The sequence below is a fragment of the Gigantopelta aegis genome, chromosome 5 (assembly GCF_016097555.1).
Source record: "Gigantopelta aegis isolate Gae_Host chromosome 5, Gae_host_genome, whole genome shotgun sequence".
In the NCBI taxonomy this organism is placed as follows: Eukaryota; Metazoa; Mollusca; class Gastropoda; order Neomphalida; family Peltospiridae; genus Gigantopelta; species Gigantopelta aegis.
In genome coordinates, this window is record NC_054703.1 from 28667676 (window position 1) to 28692698 (window position 25023).

Genomic DNA, 25023 nt, shown 5'->3' on the forward strand with positions numbered 1-25023 from the left:
GGCGAAACAACCTGTTTCCGCCCCAGTTCCGGCGGAATGCAAAATTACCAAATGTTTTACATCCAATAGCCGATGATTAATAATCAATGTGCTCTAGTTTTGTCGTTAAACAAAACAAACTTTACCGACGCCATATAACTAAAATGTGTTCAGTGCGGCGTTAAATAAAACAGCCCCCCCCCCCCCCCCCCCCCACTCCCACAGATGGTATGGAAATAATCAATAGGAGTCCGCATATCAAATTCCTCCAGAATAGTCCGAATTAGAGGTCAGTATAGTATTAAAGTCCGTTTCCTTTTTGTTAAACTGGTGTATTTCGCTGCAGGTTTAAGGTGTAAGTTTGTCGTAATTTTGTTAACAAACTACAAATTACGCTCATAGATATGGCTAGTTTGAAGTATGTGACCACAGAGGCGGTATATGTTCACTATTTGTAAGCAGAACTATTTGTATTTGATGCCAGCCATATTTTGTTAGTGTTAGTGTTTGATAAGCGAAATGAAACACGGAATCGGACCTTAGTCAAGTAACTAAAGTAACGGTCCACATCCATATTTTACAGGTCTGCCCGCAGAAAGCAAAGGGGTGGGGGATATACGCTGCAGGAAAAATATCCGCCCGGTCCCCCCCTCCCCTAACCCTAACCTTAACCCCAACCGTAACCCCAACCCTAACCCCTAACTAAAAATAATAATGGAGGGGACCGGGCGGATATTATACCGGATGGCTGTTGTGGTTATTTTTATTTTTTATTTGTGTGTTATGTTTTTTTTTCTTTTACCCCCTTATTTGTATATGTGTTGTTTCGAATGTGTACTTTTTACAAAATATTTTTAAAATGTTTTTGGAGGGAGGAGGTGTTTTGCTTTTTAGGGTGTACTAGAAAAAAGAAACCCCACTCCTCTCCCCAAAAACAAAATACAGCACCAAACCAAACTAATTTTTGCTGTTAAAATTTATTATTTATTTATTAAAGCCGCACACCCTAGTTCCATCCAGCGAAAATAAATTATAATTTGGTTAATCTACAAACCTGTAACACACTTAGATCACGTTTTAATCAAATGGAGTGAAAAAGCAGGTTTTATATCGATAAATACCATGGGAATCCCCATGTCCCAATTGCTTGAAATAATTTTGAAAGTTAGTATTCTGATGTCACCGGTAGATGTCGCTCGAAGCACAACAATGCCTACGTCACGACAAATTTCACAGACTTGGGGTGCGATTCTTTCACCTCTTCTGGACATGTTCCAACTGTTCTGTCCTGGTTGTATCCCCTCTCCAGATATCGTAAGACTTAGCAAAATTATTGGTTTTAAGGGTTTGTAACGTTTTGTATTGAGACACTTACTTGTCTGAACTTTATTACTACTGAAAATGTTCACGAACTGTGAAGAAAAATCTCACAAATGAACAACAACAAATCGGATGTTGATTGCGCGAACCGTGCACGAGAAAACAAACCAAACCAAAATGATAACTGTCACGTGATATACCAACGTCTGTGACATTGAAATGGAAATATCCCCTCTAAAAATAGATTAGACCTTGTCTGCTCAACGTTTTTTTCTCAGATGTGTGTGCGATTTTATGAAATACGAAAAATGCATTTTGTGGTATTACAAAAAACAGGATTACCAAAAAAAACTTCAGGTGAATGGAAATGTATATTCTAAATAATAAACGGTAAGTAAAGTGCAATTTTATTTGTGAAAAAATGGGTTTAATAGCGAAAAACAACGCCGTAATGGTTAACAACTAGCCGTAACTAGGGTGTGTCCCTTTAATATAACGTTCCTAATAGACTTCTTCAGGGGGCAGTGCACCACAACTCGTCAAAGATTGTGGTATGTGGTTTCCTGTCTGTGGGAAAGTGCATATCAAAGATCCCTTGCTGCTAATGGTGTCTGTTAAACAAAACAAACTTTTTAAAATTAAATTTATACATTTCATTTCAACTTATTTTCGTGCTTATGTCCAATTAAGGTTCAAGCACGCTGTCCTGGTCACACACCTCAGCTATCTGGGCTGTCTGTCCAGGACAGTGCATGGGTTAGTTGTTAGTTGGTTAGTGGTTAGTGAGAGAGAAGAGGGTGTACTAGTAGTGGCCTTACACCTACCCAATGAGCCCTTAAGAACTCGCTGTGGGTTAGAGCCGGTACCGGGCTGCGAACTCTGTACCTACCAACCTGTAGTCCGATGGTTTAACCACTACGCCACCGAGGCCGGTAACATTTTTATACACATACATTTTCATGATTGGTTAAGCAACACGAGGTAGAATTTGTGTTTGCATATAACCCATTTATAAATTGTTCTAAAAAAAAAAAAAAAATTAAACTCTTAGAAGTTTGTATTACCTTTTTATCACAATTAATTTACAGTTTTGATACAACTAGTAGTAATCAGCAAGTGTATACAGTGGATTCTGTCTAAACCGGATTCACTTGGGTCCGATAAAACATGCAGGTTTAGACAGAGTGCCGGTGTAGACAGAGTTCGTCCAGAGGTACGGTTCTTGCAATATATTGATAAGAAAAATACCAACGTAAATAAAACGTTAAGTGTTTCTGCCAGAAAGAAATTTTTTGGTATGGCGCTATGGAATTCAATGCAACCAAAATCAACAGGGAGTATGGGGGGCATCCCCCAGAATGAAAATGGATTAAGTTTAGGGTTAGGGTTAAGAAAATCATACAGTAATGATAAGAGTAATTAATTTTGTGAAGAAGTTAACTTAAAAATAATAAACTTTGGGTATGGTGCCATACCCGTTTTAGTAACTTTTATCCTCTGGCAGAAACCCTGACGTTATATTAACCAAACATTTGGACATCTGTAAAAGCAAGGCTAAGTAATGCTTGTTTTAGTGATTGTTACAAACCTGAAAGATATTTGCGTTTCTAACAAAAACCAACGAAACTCACGATAAACAAAATACGACAGATTGTCAGTGAGAAGTGGGCTGGGACACCAGTTCAGTCCTGACTTTTGAAAGTGGGATATTAACATTTGACTGTAATAAAAAATATGTATTCAAACCAGAACGCATATAAAACAACAAGCAGAATAAATAACATTATTTTATGTATTAAAATCATATGAAACAGGGGTCTGAATGTATAGTTTTATTATTTTAAACTGATCGGTATGATGCAATGCAGATATGAACACATACACATAATAATCCGATTTATCTTGCTACACCCATTACAACAGGTGTGGTTCATTGTTTATTAAGCCTCCAAAAAGGTGCGATTATTTCATAACACATTCTTGTTTATTAAGCCTCCAAAAAGGCACGATTATTTCATAACACATTCTTTGGTGTCCTAATTACTGGGAAACTGCCGTCATTGTGTAAAAGGTGACCACTCGCAGACAGTATAGGTAAAATCACGTGTCGGGGTAGACAGAGCTAATTACTACATAAACCGTTCTTTTGTTCTTGAATTTGCATCCAAAATCTGGAATAGACAGCATCCGGTGCAGACAGGAAGGAAATGTTTTTATTTAAGAACACACTCTACACAACTTACTTACGGTTATATGGTTTCAGACATATGGGTAAGGACCACACAGATATTGAGAGAGGAAACCCACTGTCACCACTTCATAGGCTACTCCTTGCGATTAGCAGCACAGGATCTTTTATATGCACCATCCCATAGACATATAGCACATACCATGCCCTTTGATATACCAGTCGTGGTGCACTGGCTGGAACGAGAAATAGTGCAATAGGCCCACTGACGGGGATCGATCCCTGACTGACCGTGCATCAAGCGAGCATTTTACCACTGGGCTACGTGCCGCCTTCCCGGTGTAGACAAAATGTTATTCCTAATAAATTAACGGTAGCTGGACGAGACTTTAAAACTGTGCCGGTTTACACATGCAGGCGCTGGTTTACACAGGTGCTGGTTTACACAGGTGCTGGTTTAGACAGATGCCGGTTTGGTTTAGTCCACTGTACTTTGTATCATATGGGTATTATTACATTAACATTGTGTCATATTTATGACAATCTAAATACACAGTGACCTCGGTGGATCCTTTCAACTGAATTTTTTTCTCTTTCCAACCAGTGCTCCACAACTGGTCAAATGCTGTGGTATGTGCTATCCTGGCTTGAAAAGTGCATATATATATAAAAAAGATCCCTTGCTGCTAATGAAAAAATTTAGGTTTCCTGTGATTACCATCCAACAACCAATGATTAATTAATCAATCTGCTCTAATAGTGGTGTTAAACAAAATAAACTTTATCTAAATACCCAGGTGGCAACAGCAAGTCTTGACACTGAGATTAGTGTTATTTAATTAACATCACATGTTTTAAAATTTTATTTTATTTTTTCAAAAGTTTATTTCCATGAAATGCCACATTTACATCCGTGTTATATACCCACGTGGCTTGGGGATACTACACACACATATACGTAATAAATATTATACATCTTATTAGAAGAAATAACATCACAAAATACTAATAATGAAAAATAGCTATGTACATCTATTACATAATAGGGATTGGCAAATTTCAATGGCACTTAACTGACAGCAAGTCTTGATGCTCATAATAGTGTTATTGGCAAATTAACATCACATTTATGACACAATTTCAGTACACACTTAACTGACAGCAAGTCTTGATGCTCATATTAGTGTTATTAAATTAACATCACATTTAGGACACAATTTCAGTACACACTTAACTGACAGCAAGTCTTGATGCTCATATTAGTGTTATTACATTAACATCACATTTAGGACACAATTTCAATACACACTTAACTGACAGCAAGTCTTGATGCTCATATTAGTGTTATTAAATTAACATCACATTTAGGACACAATTTCAGTACACACTTAACTGACAGCAAGTCTTGATGCTCATATTAGTGTTATTACATTAACATCACATTTAGGACACAATTTCAATACACACTTAACTGACAGCAAGTCTTGATGCTCATATTAGTGTTATTAAATTAACATCACATTTAGGACACAATTTCAATACACACTTAACTGACAGCAAGTCTTGATGCTCATATTAGTGTTATTAAATTAACATCACATTTAGGACACAATTTCAATACACACTTAACTGACAGCAAGTCTTGATGCTCATATTAGTGTTATTAAATTAACATCACATTTAGGACACAATTTCAATACACACTTAACTGACAGCAAGTCTTGATGCTCATATTAGTGTTATTAAATTAACATCACATTTAGGACACAATTTCAGTACACACTTAACTGACAGCAAGTCTTGATGCTCATATTAGTGTTATTAAATTAACATCACATTTATGACACAATTTCAATACACACTTAACTGACAGCACGTCTTGATGCTCATATTAGTGTTATTACATTAACATCACATTTATGACACAATTTCAATACACACTTAACTGACAGCAAGTCTTGATGCTCATATTAGCATTATTACATTAACATCACATTTATGACACAATTTCAATACACACTTAACTGACAGCAAGTCTTGATGCTCATATTAGTGTTATTACATTAAGGGGCGGGGCGTAACCCAGTGGTACAGCATTCGCTCGATGCGCGGTCAGTGTAGGATTGATCCCTGTTGGTGGGCCCATTGGGCTATTTCTCGTTCCAACCAGTGCACCACGACTGGTATATCAAAGGCCGTGGCATGTACTATCCTGTCTGTGGGATGGTGCATATAAAAGATCCCTTGCTGCTAATCGGAAAGAGTAGCCCATGAAGTGGCGACAGCGGGTTTCCTCTCTCAATATCTATGTGGTCCTTAACCATATGTCTGACGCCATTACATTAATATCACATCACCATCACATTTATGACACAATTTATATACTCACTTATCTGACATCAGCAAGTCTTGATATTCATATTAGTGTTATTACATCAACATCACATGCATGACACAATTTAAATACTCGCTTATCTGACATCAGCAAGTCTTGATATTCATATTAAGTGTTATTACATCAACATCACATGCATGATACAATTTAAATACTCACTTATCTGACATCAATTCTTGATATTCATATTAGTGTTATTACATCAACATCACATTTATGACACAATTTAAATACTCACTTATCTGACATCAGCAAGTCTTGATATTCATATTAAGTGTTATTACATCAACATCACATGCATGATACAATTTAAATACTCACTTATCTGACATCAATTCTTGATATTCATATTAGTGTTATTACATCAACATCACATTTATGACACAATTTAAATACTCACTTATCTGACATCAGCAAGTCTTGATATTCATATTTAGTGTTATTACATCAACATAACATTTATGACACAATTTAAATACTCACTTATCTGACATCAGCAAGTCTTGATATTCATATTAATGTTATTACATCAACATCACATTTATGACACAATTTAAATACTCACTTATCTGACATCAGCAAGTCTTGATATTCATATTAGTGTTATTACATCAACATCACATTTTTGACACAATTTAAATACTCACTTATCTGACATCAGCAAGTCTTGTGTTATTACATCAACATCACATGCATGATACAATTTAAATACTCACTTATCTGACATCAGCAAGTCTTGATATTCATATTAAGTGTTATTACATCAACATCACATTTATGACACAATTTAAATACTCATTTATCTGACATCAGCAAGTCTTGATATTCATATTAAGTGTTATTACATCAACATCACATGCATGATACAATTTAAATACTCACTTATCAGTTTTATTACATCAACATCACATTTATGACACAATTTAAATACTCACTTAGCTGACATCAGCAAGTCTTGATATTCATATTAGTGTTATTACATCAACATCACATGCATGATACAATTTAAATACTCACTTAGCTGACATCAGCAAGTCTTGATATTCATATTAAGTGTTATTACATCAATTAACATCACATGCATGATACAATTTAAATACTCACTTAGCTGACATCAATTCTTGATATTCATATTAGTGTTATTACATCAACATCACATGCATGATACAATTTAAATACGCACTTATCTGACATCAGCAAGTCTTGATATACAATTTAAATACTCACTTACATGTAGCTGACACCAGCAAGTCTTAATACTGAGATTAGTGTTAATAAATTATCATCACATCACTTTTATGACACAATTTAAATACTTAGGTGACATCAGTAAGTCTTGATACTCACATTAGTATTATTATATTAACATTACATTACATTTATGATAATTTAAATACTCACTTAGCTGACATCGGCAAGTCTTGATACTCACATTAATGTTATTATATTAAACATTACACTACATTTATGATAATTTAAATACTCACTTAGCTGACATCGGCAAGTCTTGATACTCACATTAATGTTAAATTAACATTACTCTACATTTATGATTAAATACTCGCTTGGCTTACATCGGCAAGTCTTGATACTCACATTAGTCTTATTATATTAACATTACATTACATTCATGATAATTTAAATACTCACTTAGCTGACATCGGCAAGTATTGATACTCACATTAGTGTTATTATATTAACATTACACTACATTTATGATAATTTAAATACTCACTTAGCTGACATCGGCAAGTCTTGATACTCACATTAGTGTTATTATATTAACATTACACTACATTTATGATAATTTAAATACACACTTTAAGTATTTTCGCTGGGAGATAATTAAAGGAGTGCGGTCGAGCGGCACCACACCCTACAAAAAATCTCCAAACAAACCGAAAAGCAAATGATGAAAAAACAAACAACAACAAAAAACCTAATAAAATTAGAAAACTTGATTATCATATATCGTTGTGGAAAGACATACTTCTTATTTTGCCTCTCAGTATTTGGTACAAAAAAGTTTGGTACAAAAAAGTTGATATGAAATACAAGCCGACTCATCTTTTAACTGAACCGAAGAAAGAAAGAAATGTTTTATTTAACGATGCACTCAACACATTTTATTTACGGTTTTATGGCGTCAGACATATGGTTAAGGACCACACAGATTTTGAGAGGAAACCCGCTGTCGCAACTTCATGGGCTACTCTTTCCGATTAGCAGCAAGGGATCTTTTATTTGCACTTCCCACAGGCAGGATAGCACAAACCATGGCCTTTGTTGAACCAGTTATGGATTGCTGGTCGGTTCAAGAGGTTTACACCTACCCACTGAGCCTTGTGGAGCACTCACTCAGTGGTTTGGAGTCGGTATCTGGATTAAAAATCTCATACCTCGACTGGGATCCGAACCCAATACCTACCAGCCTGTTGACCGATGGCCTAACCACGACACCACCGAGGCCGGTCGGAACGTCTGACATTCACTGGCAGTTTCATTTTAGCCGACATCAGCAAGTCTTGATACTCATATTAGTGTTATTATGCTAACTACATGTATGTGCATTAGGAATGAAGGAATGTTTTATTTAATGACACGCTCAACAAATTTTGATTACTATTATAAATATGGCATCGGATATAAGGTTAAGGACCACACCACAGATACTGAGAGAGGAAACTTGCTGCCGCCACGCAATGGACTACTCATTCCTAGTAGCAACAAGGGATATATTTTATACAGCAACCCACCAACATAGCATGGCCTTTGTTACACCAGTTGTGGAGCGCTGGATTGAAAGACAAATAACCCAATGGGCCCACTGACAGGGATCGATCCCAGACCGACCGTGCTTCGGTCGAAAGAAAGAAGTGTTTTATTTAACGACGCACTCAACACATTTTATTTACGGTTATATGGCGTCAGACATATGGTTAAGGACCACACAGATTTTTTTAGAGGAAACCCGCTGTCGCCACATAGGCTACTCTTTTATGACAGGCAGCAAGGGATCTTTTATTTGCGTTTCCCACAGGCAGGATAGCACAAACCATGGCCTTTGTTGAACCAGTTATGGATCACTGGTCGGTGCAAGTGGTTTACACCTACCCATTGAGCCTTGTGGAGCACTCACTCAGGGTTTGGAGTCGGTATCTGGATTAAAAATTCCATGCCTCGACTGGGATCCGAACCCAGTACCTACCAGCCTGTAGACCGATGGCCTGCCACGACGCCACCGAGGCCGGTGCTGCTTCGATCGAGTGCTCAATCACTGGGCCAACATATATATAAAGTTTTGTTCTGCTCTGTTTTGTACAAATCTGACTATTCATTTGCTGGTGTTGTGAGACATAGCCCAGTGGTAAAACGCACGCTTCATGTGCTGTCAGTGTAGTATCGATCCCATTGATTGGCCCATTGTGCTTTTTCTTTTTCAAGCCAGTGCACTAAGACTTATATATCAAAGGCCGTGGTATGTGTTATGCTGTCTGTGAGATGGTGGTATATAAAAGATCCCTTGCTACTTATAGAAAGAAATGTTTGATTTAACGACACGCTCAACACATTTTATTTACGGTTATATGGCATCAGACATATTGTTAAGGACCACACAGATATTGAGAGAGGAAACCCGCTGTCACCACTTCATGGGCTACTCTTTTTCGATTAGCAGCAAGGGATCTTTTATATGCACCATCCCACAGACAGGGTAGTACATACCACAGCCTTTGATATACCAGTCGTGGTGCACTGGCTGGAACGAGAAATAGCACAATGGGGCCACAGATGGGGATCGATCTCACACCGACCACGCGCTGTACCACTGGGCTACGTCTCGCCCCTACTACTAATATAAACATAATGACTGAGTCAAAATTACCAAATGTTGGAAATATAATAGAAAATGATTAAAAAATCAATGTCCTCTAGTGGTGTCATTAAACAAAACAAACGTGTGTGTTATGCTGTCTGTTGGATGATCCATATAAAAAGATCTGTTGCTACTAATAGAACAATTTTGCAGGTTTTCTCTCTATGACTGTACAAATTACCAAAAGTTTTAAATATAATAACGAATGGTTACTAACTCAGTGTGCTCTAGTGGTGTCATTAAACAAAACAAACGTGTGTGTTATGCTGTCTGTGAGATGATGCATATAAAAGATCCCTTGCTGCTAATGGAGCAATGTAGCAGGTTTCCTCTCTATAACTATGTAAAAATTACCAAATGTTTAAATATAATAACAAATGGTTACTAACTCAATTTGTTCTAGTGGTGTCATTAAACAAAAGAAACTTGTGTGTGTTATGCTGTCTGTTGGATGATACATATAAAAAGATCTGTTGCTGCTAATAGAACAATGTTGCGGGTTTTCTCTCTATGACTGTAAAAATTACCAAAAGTTTAAAATATAATAACGAATGGTTACTAACTCAATGTGCTCGAGTGGTATCATTAAACAAACTTTCATTTGCTTGTTTCCTTTTCAGGACTATCTGTATATCTGTTCATACTGCAACTTGGGATATAACTTGTTCCTTTTTCCTTTTTGCTTTGATGGAAGCTCATAAGGAAGCTATACATTATAACATGTACACTGGTAAAAAACACCCAGACATGTGTATGGAATTTTCGGAGCCCTGATACTGAAATCCAAGACTTCCGTGTGTCGATCCCAGCTAGTGAATGTTTGGTCTGGACTAGTGGACATTATCATCTGTATTACTATCACATATAGGACACTAGCTAGCGACTTTCTCATATGCTTGTTGAACACCAAGACCACAAATGTGATATACACGTAAAACAATTGGTCTCTTCATTAAAAGGACTATCCTGAGTAAAGTGAGTTTTGTACCATATAGGGCATAAGCCAACACTTTTGTGAGAGCTAGTGACTTTCTCAAACATTTTGTCGAACACTGCCACGGCATCTGATCAGCAGTATGAGTAATATTCAGGGATGATACAATTTTCAATTCTGAAGTCTGTTCAAAGTGCTTTGAACACCAGTCTCTTCTAGACATAGGCAACATGTGTGCCCATCGCGACAAGAGACACTTCAAATGTGGAATTTGCTTCAAGTCTAGTCAAAGTGCCACGAACACCAGTCTCTTCTAGACATACCCAGCATGCGTGCCCATCACAAGAGACCCTTCAAATGTGGAATGTGCTTCAAGTTTGTTCAAAGTGCTATGAACACCAGTCTCTTCTAAACACCCAAAATGCGTGCCCATCAGGGCAAGAGACCCTTCCAATGTGGAATGTGCTTCAAGTCTGGTCAAAGTGCCATGAACACCAGTCTCTTCTAGACGCCCAACATGCGTGCCCATCACGGCAAGAGACCCTTCCAATGTGGAATGTGCTTCAAAGACTTCTCATCCAAGACCTGCATTAAGAAACACATGCAGCTTCACAATGGGTCAAAACCATTTAAGTGTGAGGTGTGTGAGAAATCGTTTGCAGTGGGTGCCTACTTAAAACAGCACATGTTGACTCACACTGGCGTGAAACCGTACAAATGTGAAGTGTGCACAAAATGTTTTACACACAAGTTTAACCTACATCTGCATGCAAGGATTCATAGCGTGAAACCTTTCCAGTGTAAATTGTGCACAAAGTGCTTTAAAACGTCGACTGAGAAGCAGCTGCATAGTATGTCGATTCATACCGACGAGAAACCTTTCAGATGTAAGATGTGCACCAAATGTTTCAAAAACAGAGACGGTCTGAAACAACACACGTTGACTCATACGAGTGAGAAAACATTCATGTGCGATGTGTGTACAAAATGTTTTGCGCGGAGACCCGGCTTAAAACTCCATATGATGGTTCATACTGGAGAGAAACCTTTCAAATGTGAAAGGTGCCCAAGATGTTTTACACAGAGATCCAACTTGAAGCAGCACGTGTTAGTTCACACTGGTGAAAGGCCTTTCGAATGTGAAGTGTGCAAAAAGTGGTTTAAAAATTCCACCGTTTTGAGGCTACACGCGATGATTCATACTGGAGAGAAACCGTTCAAATGTGGAATTTGCACAAAATGTTTTGCACAGAGATCCAACCTGAACCAGCATATGTTACTTCACACTGGCGAGAGACCTTACAGATGTGAAATGTGTGAGAAAACTTTCACCGAGTCTTCCAGCTTGAAAAAACACATAACCGTTCATACCGGTGAACGACCTTTCAAATGCGAGGAATGTGCACAGTGTTTTTCACAACGGCCCAATTTGAAACAGCACGTGTTGTTGGTTCATAGTGGTGGTAAGCCTTTTAAATGTGATATGTGCACGGGATCTTTTACGAAGAGTTCAGGACTGAAGAAGCACATGAAGTTTCACAAATGCGAGGTCTGCACGAACTGCTCTGCACAGTGTGCGAGTTTGGAAGAACATGTGTGTTGCTGGTGAAAACTGTGTCAATAACCAGTGATATGATATTGACGATACCGAAAAACACTGGTAGTAACCTCACTACCTCTCTCTCTCTCTCTCTCTCTCTCTCTCTCTCTCTCTCTCTCTCTCTCTCTCTCTCTCTCTCTCTCTCTCTCTCTCAACACTTTCTAATTAAAAGTAATTCGTTTTACTTTTATAAAGTAGTTAACGCTTTCGAAACATTAACGAGAAAACCAAAAGAAGAACACTAAATATCAATAATATTGTAACCACCGAAATCAGCCGGTGTATAGTGGAATATTTGTCGTACAGTGATAATTTGTAGGTTGCACACAACAGTTTATCATGGCTATATACTATTGAGTGTACAATAGTTTGTTTTAGAAAGAAAAACGTTTGTTTTAATTTTATAGATCTAAATTAAAGATTACTCCCGCTTGTTGTTACATTGTTAAAACAATATAGCTATTATGTTTTAATACATTTATTCATATAAGCATTAAACAATGTAAAAAATATTAATTATAATGTTTGAATGTTTATTTATTTATGAAAAAAACAACAACAACAAAACAACCAATTTCTCTTCGAGTAGAGTTGAACCACCGGTGTAATAAAAAAGATCATTCCTGCCCAGCAAAGAGTTTGTGGTGGTTATTGTCATACAATTTCAATGTTTAATCATTAATTTTTTTTTTATTACAGATTGTATTACTTATTAATATTAGCAATGAAGTAAACTAAAAAATTTTTTATTACAATAAAACATACATGGAACATAAAAAAATGTTCATGACAGTCAATAATAGCATTGAAACTGCGTTGAATAGTGTTTTTCCATTGAGGTAGTACGGTTGTCCACAGTGCGTTTATCTTTTGACATCGGATAAGGTTGGTACTGATTGTCTCCTTGAATTGATGAGTATGAACTTCAGGTTTATTTTCCTGTTACAGTCTGCAGGTTACATCCTGGTCATTTGATGTGGGTATCCGTGCACGCTTCATTTCCTTACAATTTGCTGTTTTCGGCTGTGGTTCTTCTTGCATTTTTGTAGCACCCCCAAACGTAGTCATATGCATGTTTTACATTCTAATATTATCAATGCATTCGATAAATTCATCCTTACGATTCAAGATTTCCTCAAATGCATCTCCTGGCAAAGAACAACCCGTTCCCTTTTGTCCAGATAAGAGGACCCATACATTTCACCGAAATTCGTTTATATGAACTTTATATCTTCCATCACTTAGAGTAAATTTTGTGTCCATGTTATTCCCAAATATTTTTTTAGTTTTTTAACAGAAAAATCTATTGAATCTTTGTAGTTCAGTAGTTTTAGAGTGAGTAAAATATTATTTGTATAAAAGCAAAGAAAATAACTATTGTAAAGTAAAGAATTAATTTCATTGTAATTTTACTTCATCTTAAATAACAATGTTTAGCAAGGATCTGGTATGTGTGAACATGAAACACCCCCCACCCCCCACCCCCCAAAAAAAACAAGAAAAAAGAAAGAAATGCTTTATTTAACGACACACTCAACTCATTTTATTTTCGGTTATATGACGATTTAAGGACCACACAGATTTTGAGAGGAAATCCGCTGTCGCCACTTCATGGGCTACTCTTTCCGATTAACAGCAAGGGATCTTTTATTTGCGCTTCCCACAGGCAGGATAGCACAAACCATGGCCTTTGTTGGACCAGTTATGGATCACTAGTCGGTGCAAGTGGTTTACACCTACCCTTGCGGAGCAATCACTCAGGGTTTGGAGTCGATATCTGGATTAAAAATCCCATGCCTCGACTGGGATCCGAACCCAGTACCTACCAGCCTGTAGACCGATGGCCTAACCACGACCACCGAGGCCGGTGGAAAAAACTGGTGTCAAATTAAATCTCCCTCTCATTGTCGGATATGCCATTCTAGATATTTTAAAAACACTGCTTTTTGAGTTTCATTATAAAATAATGAAATGAAAATTTGGAAATAAACTCAGTCATAGTTTCAGACACTGACAGTATCATGCATGTGTCAAAGGGTGTAGATCTATTCGACCACATGAAGAAATATTGAATTGTATCACACATCCAATTTCCCCACTGATCATGATCTTTATTCAAATGCTAGAAAACAAGAATTGGAGAAAATGGGAATCACAAACTGGTGCCAACTTGATTACGGAAGTAGTTGATCTTAAAGCAAACAACTATTCATTCAAGTGAAACTGGTAAACAAAACATTTTCTATAAAGCAAAAGGTATTAAACGATCATGTTTGGAACAAAACCTCAAGCATGAATTCTTCAAAGTATGTTCGGCTTAACAGTAGCGTGACTATATACTATTCAGACAGACGAACAAAGTGATCCTTGCACCTTATGATGATAAGAGGTATATACTCCAGGACAGAGTAATTTCATCACCGTATGAATATTACCCTTGATAATACATACTTATAATAGCTATTAACAAAAATCAAATTAACATAATGTATACTCAACAACGAAAGTTTAGCTAATGTTAAAAGAAACGACATAACATTTATAAATTAACCTATTTTTATTAATTAGTATTCACATCTGAAATGTTTACCATTTACAAACAACATAAACTCATCAACCTATGTCTTAACACAACAGGAGCACCTGGTTTTCTTTTAAGTTTATTCAACCATGGAAAATTTAGACGTCATACAAGATATTTGCTAAACTTTCGTTGTTGAGTATATATACTTTCCATAATAAATATTCACGTAATACATACAGCAAATGTAAAACATATTTTGTAAGGTGTGGACGACCATTTTCTTTTAGTTAATTCTTACATAAAACATTTTTATTTACAAAAATATTATAATATTAATTTTCATACATCTACATGAATTTTTTTTTTTAAATTTTAAAATGTTTATTTCATTATTTGTTGCATTTGTTTATTTTATTCCTTTCTCTTTTGTTTCAAAAGTGTGCAACTCTAGTGCATGTAAGTGCAGATGTTCGGTGTGCTCGGTGAGCTATACCTTTATTTCCGTAGTCAAACTGTGTAGCGTCCACTTGAGGTGTGTTAGGTCGAAGGATCGATCCACCTCCGAACACTCACTAGAACAGGGGCGGGACGTAGCCCAATGGTAAAGCTTTCGTTCGATGCGCCGTCGGCCTGTGATCGATCCCCGTCGGTGGACCCATTGGGCTATTTCTCGTTCCAGCCAGTGCACCACTGGTATATCAAAGGCCGTGGTATGTGCTATCCTGTCTGTGGGATGGTGCATATAAAAGATCCCTTGCTGCTAATAGAAAAGAGGAGCCCATGGAGTGGTGACAGCGGGTTTCCTCTCTCAATATCTGTGTGGTCCGTAACCATATGTCTGACGCCATATAACTATATAACTGTAAATAAAATATGTTGAGTGCATCATTAAAGGAAACATTTCATTCTTTCTTTCACTAGAACAGTGGTTAGTGATAATTAATTAAAGGATGTGGTATGTGCTATCATGTCAACAGGAAAGTGCATAATAAAAGATCCCTTGCTGCTGATAAAAACATAGTAATTTGTTAATAGTACGTTTTCTCTGAGAGTGTGTTAAATTACCATGTGTACAATAGCAGTTGATCCATGGATTAATTAATATTCAACAGTGACATTGTTAAACAAACAGATATGCAATTTGTGAAGGTTAAGACTCGGTTTATAAAATGTGTGTTAAAATGCCTGTTATATATATTTTTTTCTGGTTTAAACTCATATGTTTATTGATTTCATCAATGTAACTTTTCTTTGAACACACAACTAAACACAATGTTACATAATATATTATAATAATGATATAGACAATTTTTTGATTTATTTCGTTTGTTTATTTCAGGATTTTCTCTCCTAAAAGTAGTTCACCAAAAGCGCTGGATCGTTTTGTGTTATACAGAGATGACGATGGAGATGGAATATTCGTCAGCAAGGACCACTATAGGACAAGAAGCGACTGCAGCCGTGCTGTGCATCACGTCGAAAAACCAAGAGTTTTTTTAAAAACAAACCAGAACGAAATAATTCGAATCATGTGTTCCTATGTGCGCCATTACCTACCTACCTCCCCATCATATTGCTAGCAAGGACGAGAGACGCAAAAAGGAATTGGCGGAACACTTGTTGGTTAAAATGTTTCTCGCGGACATCGAGAAAGCTATATACCAAATCAACCATGATCAAATGATGATGACAATGCCTTCTGGAAGTCAGGAGACGGCGATGGATGATCGTCCATCAGGCGAAAAAACCCCCAGTAGATACCATGACAAGATGATGATGACAACGCCACCTGAAAGTCAGGATGCAGCGATGGAAGATCACCCATCAGGCAAAAACAAATGTAGAGACCATGACAAGATGATGATGACAACGCCTCCTGCAAATCAAGAGGTAGCGATGGAATATCACCCATCATGCGAGGAAAACGTACAGTTACATTTTGAGAATGTTTTCAAATCACTCGATAGAAAAGAAATTATTTCAAGATGGCAAGAATATATATGCAAACATTTTTCAATGATTCATGACATCTGGTGTTGGAGATTTCAATACAACAATGGTTTCAATTTTTTTTTCAATGCTTCAAAGATTAAAGAAATGAAACGTGCACTCACAATTAGGATGATGTGAACACATACTCATTACTAGTAGTTTATACATATTCGCATTTATTCTTTAGCATAGGTCCATCATATTACATGTAATTTCATAATAAATTTGTATATACTACTACTAATAATAATAACCAAACAATTAATATCACTTTGGGAATGAATTCCCATTGTATTTATTTTCTCAAATAAATTTTTCTGTATACCTGGTATTTTATTAGGTGACGTTTTTGCATACATATGTTTTTTCTTGTGAATATTTTTATTGTATCCTTTTTTAAAAATTAAATATTTGTTATCAGTGTCAATACATTTGTTATGTGTTACCATAACCAGTTTGAAAGTCATAGAATATGTTTATCAGATCTGATACGCCAGTGATTATGTCTAGAATTACTTACATCCACTTGGTGCATCCGGTTCATGGGGGGGGGGGGGGGGGGGGGGGGGGGGGGGGGGCGGGGGCGTAGCCCAGTGGTAAAGCGTTCTCATGATAGGATCGATCCCCGTCGGTGGACCCATTAGGCTATTTCTCGTTCCAGCCAGTGCTCCACAACTGTTGTGACAAAGGCCGTGGTATGTACTATTATCTTTGTGGGATGGTGCATATAAAAGATCTCTTGCTTCTAATAGAAAAGAGTAACCCATGGAGTGGCGACAGCGGGTTTCCTCCCTCAATATCTACCAGCCTCGGTGGCGTCGTGGTTAGGCCATCGGTCAACAGGCTGGTAGGTACTGGGTTCGAATCCCAGTCGAGGCATGGAATTTTTAATCCAGATACCGACTCCAAACCCTGAGTGAGTGCTCCGCAAGGCTCAATGGGTAGGTGTAAACGACTTGCGCCGACCAGTGATCCATAACTGGTTCAACAAAGGCCATGGTTTGTGCTATCCTGCCTGTGGGAAACGCAAATAAAAGATCCCTTGCTGCTAATCGGAAAGAGTAGCCTACGTAGTGGCGACAGCGGGTTTCCTCTCAAAATCTGTGTGGTCCTTAACCATATGTCTGACGCCATATAACCGTAAATAAAATGTGTTGAGTGCGTAGTTAAATAAAACATTTCTTTCTTTCTTTTTCCCCTCAGTATCTGTGTGGCTCTTAACCATATGTCTGACGCCATATAACCGTAAATAAAATGTGTTGAGTGCGTCGTTAAATAAAACATTTCTTTCTTTCTTTTTTCCCTCAATATATGTGTGGTCCTTAACCATATGTCCGACGCCATATAACCGTAAAAAAAATATACGTTGAGTGCGTCGTTAAATAAAACATTTCTTTCTTTCTTTTTCCCCTCAATATCTGTGTGGCTCTTAACCATATGTCTGACGCCATTTAACCGTAAATAAAATGTGTTGAGTGCGTCGTTAAATAAAACATTTCTTTCTTTCTTTTTTCCCTCAATATCTGTGTGGTCCTTAACCATATGTCCGACGCCATATAACCGTAAAAAGAAAAATATGTTGAGTGCGTCGTTAAATAAAACATTTCTTTCTTTCTTTTTTCCCTCAATATCTGTGTGGTCCTTAACCATATGTCTGACGCCATATAACCGTAAACAAAAATATGTTGGGTGCGTCGTTAAATAAAACATTTCCTTCGATTTCTCTGGAGATATCTTGTTCTTGTTCTGTTTTTCTTTTTTGCGTAGTAATCCAGTAATGCATTAATTATCGTGGGAAGAACAAAGTGGTAATCTTCTAACAGTTGCAGTTTTTGCTTCTTACCGATAAATGTGCGAAGCAATTTTCTAATGACATTTTTTATAGCGTTGTAATTTATTTAGATCATATTTTGATAAAGGGATATTTCCTGTTAAAATGTTTTATATGATTTCTATTATAGCCCTGCACTGTTGTAACGATAAATGCGACAATAGAGTTGTGCGTTGTTTTACTCTCACGCTTGCCAACACTTGTAAAACAAAGGCAACTGCCTATTGATTATTTCCCCCCATTATCTGCTGTCAATATTAAAGGCATATTGTCACAGACCACTGACCTATTTACTGGCCTAACAAAGTATTACCTGAACAAAAATAATTCGATTTGTCCCTAAATGTATTTTTATTCAACCATCTTCATAACCACCATAATCCATTTATTAATGATATTTTGTAAAAATAATAATTGAATTATGGCAATAGTCCATAATTCAAAAAATAAAATTGCCGAGAGGGTTGGCATGGATTTCACTCCATCATGGTTCAGTTTAGGTGATGCGATAGCTAGGTTTGGTTTCCAACAATTAATGTAATTTTTATTTATTATCCATTTTTAGAAAAATAAGGTCCTTAAATCCGTGACAGTATGCCTTTAAACTCTCTTCTGATGATTCTGTCGGTTATGTGCTTGCTTGAGGTGCTTGCGTCACAGGATTGAACCACCTCGGTGGATCCATTCAGCTGATTAGTTTTTTTCTCGTTCCAACCAGTGCACCACACCTGGACAAAGTCTGTGGTATGTGCTTTCCTGTCTGTGGGGACCGGCCTCGGTGGCGTCGTGGCAGGCCATCGGTCTACAGGCTGGTAGGTACTGGGTTCGGATCCCAGTCGAAGCATGGGATTTTTAATCCAGGTACCGATTCCAAACCCTGAGTGAGTGCTCCGCAAGGCTCAATGGGTAGGTGTAAACCACTTGCACCGACCAGTGATCCATAACTGGTTCAACAAAGGCCATGTTTTGTGCTATCCTGCCTGTGGGAAGCGCAAATAAAAGACCCCTTGCTGCCAATCGGAAGAGTAGCCCATGTAGTGGCGACAGCGGGTTTCCTCTCAAAATCTGTGTGGTCCTTAACCATATGTCTGACGCCATATAACCGTAAATAAAATGTGTTGAGTGTGTCGTTAAATAAAACACTTCCTTCTTTTCCTGTCTGTGGGAAAGTGCATACAAAAGATACCTTGCTGCATTAGAAAAACTGTTGCGGGTTTCCTGTGATAACAACGAGTCAGAATTGCCCAATGTTTGACATCCAATAGCTGATGATCAATTAATCAATATGCTCCAGTGGTGGCGTCATACAAAACATTGTTTTCCTGATAATAAAATACACCAGCGGGAATAACAACCTGTCGGGAATATCAACAGCTTTCGACATTTACTGTTGTATTGATCTAATGCAAGTCTTCTTGTTACAAAACCACCCTCCTTCATATAGGGTCACTTCTTCAGCTGCCTTTCCCGTATTAGGACCGGCCTCGGTGGCGTCGTGGTTAGGTCATCGGTCTACAGGGTGGTAGGTACTGGGTTCGGATCCCAGTCGAGGCATTGGATTTTTAATCCAGATACCGACTCCAAACCGTGAGTGCTCCGCAAGGCGCAGTGGGTAGGTGTAAACCACTTGCACCGACCAGTGATCCATAACTGATTCACCAAAGGCCATGGTTTGTGCTATCCTGCCTGTGGGAAGTGCAAATAAAAGATCCCTTGCTGCTAATCGGAAAGAGTTGCCCATGTAGTGGCGACAGCGGGATTCCTGTCAAAATATGTGTGGTCCTTAACCATATGTCTGACGCCATATAACCGTAAATAAAATGTGTTGAGTGCGTCGTTAATAAAAACATTTCTTTCTTTTTCCCGTATTAGGATAAACAAATGCTACAATGTGCCAAGTGTACTCCGTGGATGTCATATCCACAACTGAGCACTTATAACACGTCGACACCGTTTATATTCAATTCACTCTCGCAGGTTTCTACACAATACAATCTTCTCCCAGGAATATCTTAGTTATCAACGGAAAATACATGAGGGTTTTGTTTAGGCGAGTCGTCGATAAATATGTGTAAGATTTCGACTTCACGGCATTGTTGTATGCTTCTGCGAAATATTTGCTCTTTCCAGGAAATAGTTGTCTAGCAAGCATATGATATTGTTGTTCGCCACTCAAGTTTCTCATTAAAACAAAGTAATGACAATTTAAAGATATGGTACGCCAACAATTTCCTTTTTGAAATACTTGTTGTGCCGTATGCATACAGGTAATTCCGAGATGGTGAGCGAGGACTGTACAGTGTTTCGACGAAAGCCTTATTACAAGACTGTTGCATCATGCCATCCAAAACAAGCATAATAGTTTTATCGTTTTCCTTTGACCATGTAACGAGCATATCTTCAGTAGGTATTCCTTAGTGCAAGGGGCGGGGCGGGGCGGGGCGTAGCCCAGCGGTAAAGTGTTCGCTTGCTGCGCGGTCGGTCTGGGATCGATCCCCTTCGGTGGACTCATTGGGCTATTTCTCGTTCCATCCAGTGCTCCACACCTGGTGTAAAAGGCCGTGCTATGTACTATCCTGTCTGTGGAATGGTGCATATAAAAGATCCCTTGCTGCTAATTGAAAAGGGTAGCCCATGAAGTGGCGACAGCGGGTTTACTGTATCTATATCTGCGTGGTCCTTAACTATATGTCCGACGCCATATAACTGTAAATAAAATGTGTTGCGTGCGTCGTTAAATAAAACATTCCTTCCTTTCATCCTTAGTGCAATTGTAAGTTTTCGAAGTCTTCTTCCAAATGTGGAATTACACTTTGAACTAAACTATAGCAATATATTATTATTATTATTATTATTATTATTTTTTTTTTATCAAACATGATATCAATACATTGTAACAGTTTGTAAATAAAGCTGGATTTACCACTTGACGTCACTCCGAGCACTGCAATATTGCAGGGAGTAATAAAAGGTATTAAAGATGTCATCATGTCACACTTTTACCAGAGAGAGAGAGAGAGAGAGAGAGAGAGAGAGAGAGAGAGAGAGAGAGAGAGAGAGAGAGAGAGAGAGAGAGAGAGAGAGAGAGAGAGAGAGAGAGAGGGGGGGGGGGGGAGAGAAAGAGTGAGAGGGAGGGAGAGACAGGCAGAAAGAGAGAATGACCGGATTTGCACTTAACGAGAACGTAAACAACAAATGATTCAAAGAGTGTAAACGTCAATTTTTAAGCTCTAACTCGAGACAGTAGTCTGGCATGATAATACATTCTTGTTGAACTGCACTGACGTGTTCTCTTGTTAATATAAATGATATTAATTATGTGAAGGGTATTGAAAGTCGCTTTCACGAAGGGTTTTGATGTAGCAGTGCGTGCAAAGCGCTATAAGACGGAGCAATAGGTATGATTTGAATTTGAGAGCAGAAATCGTTGTTGCTCACTTCCCATCACTGGGATGCGACCGTCGAGCAGACGTTTTACTATAGAGACAGGGCTTCTAGAATTTTTACAAAATCTACTGGCCATGGGATCAGTGATTTAAAAACAATTACTAGCCACAATTAAAAATTTACTAGCTCTACTTTACTTTAAGTTAATACAATTTTACTAATAGCAATAATCAAATAATTATGTCACATAAAGATGGAGATATAGCTTAAAAACACTATGGTTGGGGGTGGGGACAGGATATTGAATTTAAATTTACAAAATAGATTTAAATGAAGCATTTGACAACGTTTTTATTCAATAGCCGTCGGGCATGGCGATAGTAGATATTTACTAGCCCAGAACTTAATATCACTAGCCATGGGAGTGAGGCTACCATAATCTAGAAGCACTGAGCGACCATAGCAAACATCTGCTCGCGGTTCAAGTCTATGATTGCTTGTAACGTAAACTGATAGTCATTCAGTAATAGTAAATCTCTTAGAAACTGATAATGCTTTACCACGTATCGAGCTATAGTCATCTACTCTCAAAGTTCACAACTAAATGACGTAACATCGAAATGTCGAATTATATCTAAAACAATAAAAATACAACAAATTATATTTACACATTTATTTATTACTCACATCGGTTATCATATAACATAAGCATTAATGACAAACAAAATATTAAGACACTGAATGAAACTGATAATTTTAAAATGGTATCAAACCATTACAAACAAATCACATTAAAGATTTAATTTTTCTGAATACACGAAACACAAAACCAAGTACAATATTGAAAATAGTTGGTTATAAATTTATGTACAAACAACTCATTTTCTATCAAGTTTTCTCCAAATTGTGCAATTTTGGACAAAACATACATATTTTTTTTAGACTTAAACAATAACAATATAAGCAATATAACCCACGAACAGTTGACGTTGGGCTTTGTAATACATGTGTGTTAAGTGTATAAGTCTTACAATGTTTCATTAAAAATAGTTTGAAATGTTGATTACAATTATAGGATATTAAACGAGCTTCCATTTCGTATCATGTTTATGTCCCTCGTGAAAACGAGTGACAATGACAATTATTTCACGAGGGACATAAACATGATACGAAATGGTAGCGAGTTTAATATCCTATTTATTACCCATAATCGATCTTAATTTATATCACTCATCTCCTTTCGTTGACGTTTCTGTAAGGTTGTAGTGCGCTAATTGATGACGTCATCTAGTGGGACGTATCAGTGACATGTACCAAGATATTTGTAACTATATGGGTAATAATTACTGGGTTTCTGCCCTAAACTTTCTCACAATCCACCTGTAGTATTTTGATGATTAAACTAAAAAGCGATCCTGTGAAATCCGGGTTTCATGCTGTCGTCGGTATTCGCAATCAATCCCCAACCAGTACTGATTGGACGTTTTTTAGGTAGTTGGTTCGATGGAGATACTCCTATGATGTGTGATTTTAAATCTGGGTCATACTGAACAGCAGACATTAATTCAGAAGTGTCCGTCGTCATGTCTATTTGAGAAATATGTTCTTCAACTGATCGACTTGGAAGAGGCTGGAATTTTTGCTGTAGGCGATCACGCTAAGGGTGTGTGTCAGCGCCGACTTAAAATGATCTTCTAACCTGACATTTCCACGTTCGATCAGGTTTAAATACGTACCATCCTTAAAAAGAGGTTCCAGATTAAAGATGTAGAGTGCATTTCCCAATTCAAATTGCATTCGACATATTGCATTACTCGAATCTTCTCTCCAGGTGTTGACACCGTCAAACAAATTCATGTAGGTAGATACGTCATCTGGTTCAAGAGGTCGTCCGGTACAGACACATCATCCAGATAGAGACCCACACTTTTAATATTAGCACTCTGAAAGTTGATGCATCACGACTGGTGCATCAAAGGCCGTGGTATGTGCTATCCTGTCTATGGGATGGTGCATATAAAATATCCCTTGCTGCTAATCGAAAAGAGTAGCCCATGAAGTGGCGACAGCGGGTTTCCTCCCTCAGTATCTGTATGGTCCTTAACCATATGTCCGACGCCATATAACCGTAAATAAAATATGTTGAGTGCGTCGTTAAATAAAACATTTCCTTCCTACTGAAAGCTGAATGTATTTGTGGTGTAAGATCTGCTGACGGCTACAGCCTTTACAAAGCCAATGACTACACGGGTGGAGCATTGCGATTGAAACAGAATGTCCCACTGGTAGGTGGTTTGTGTGGAGGGGACACTATTTATCGTGGCCGATTTACTCCCATAGGGATACAATGCATTGCTCTTTTCTAACATTTTACTACGCGCCAGAATGAGTGCATTATTCATCCTCAGCTTGCATTCTTTCAAGTACAGGAGAGTAGGCTGGGGGGGGGGGGGGGGGTGGGGGGGGGGGGGGGGGGGGGGGGGGGGGGGGGTTCCGTGAAATAAATGGTCCGCTTCCAGAACTAAACATACAGGTTTATACATACGGAGTTTCTGGTGGTGCAAAAAACAAAATAGAAAAGGGTCCACTTGGTTCATATTTGACCTCGCACCCCACCCCTACCCCAATGTCCAGATCACGCTACGCCCCTGAAGTATATGTCGTGTAATTCTAGTTTATATTCTTCACCTTGTTTTCCCGACATCAGACAGAAGTCTGCATTGTTTCTAACAGTTTGATCGCAATGCTAATGTTATCCACCAAACAACGTCGCATGGCAAAGATATCTTCGTAAAGCGTGCTTTCTAAAGTGACAGACTTATTACCAGCAATGTAACCTCCTCTGGCAATAAGCCCACCGTTGGTACCTGTTTCCGAGTTAGTACTTTCTATGTCAGTTTCCACGGTTCTACTGTCTGCGTAAAACAACTGAGACTGTAGTTCAGTGCCTTTGATCTCCTCCCCCATTGTACAACAGAGTTTGAATGGAGGCCTTG

The 25023-nt window shown here is 37.8% G+C and overlaps 1 protein-coding gene across 4 annotated transcripts; it reads left to right on the top strand.

The window, feature by feature from the left end:
* Window positions 1–299: 299 nt before the first annotated feature.
* Window positions 300–17227, top strand: LOC121373575 (zinc finger protein 239-like). Of its 4 annotated transcripts, XR_005958096.1 has the most exons (3): window positions 301–433; window positions 10380–12353; window positions 16157–17227. XR_005958096.1 is itself a non-coding variant. In XM_041500259.1 (2 exons), exon 2 carries the CDS (start codon window positions 11211–11213, stop codon window positions 12300–12302), a length of 1092 nt encoding a protein of 363 aa, XP_041356193.1. In that variant the 5' UTR covers window positions 300–334; window positions 10380–11210; the 3' UTR covers window positions 12303–13098. The 4 variants fall into 4 exon arrangements, 2 of the variants coding, with proteins under 2 accessions (XP_041356193.1, XP_041356192.1); XM_041500259.1 differs by lacking the exon at window positions 16157–17227 and having other exon boundaries at window positions 300–334; window positions 10380–13098; XM_041500258.1 differs by lacking the exon at window positions 16157–17227 and having other exon boundaries at window positions 10380–13098.
* The last annotated feature ends 7796 nt before the right edge of the window (window positions 17228–25023 follow it).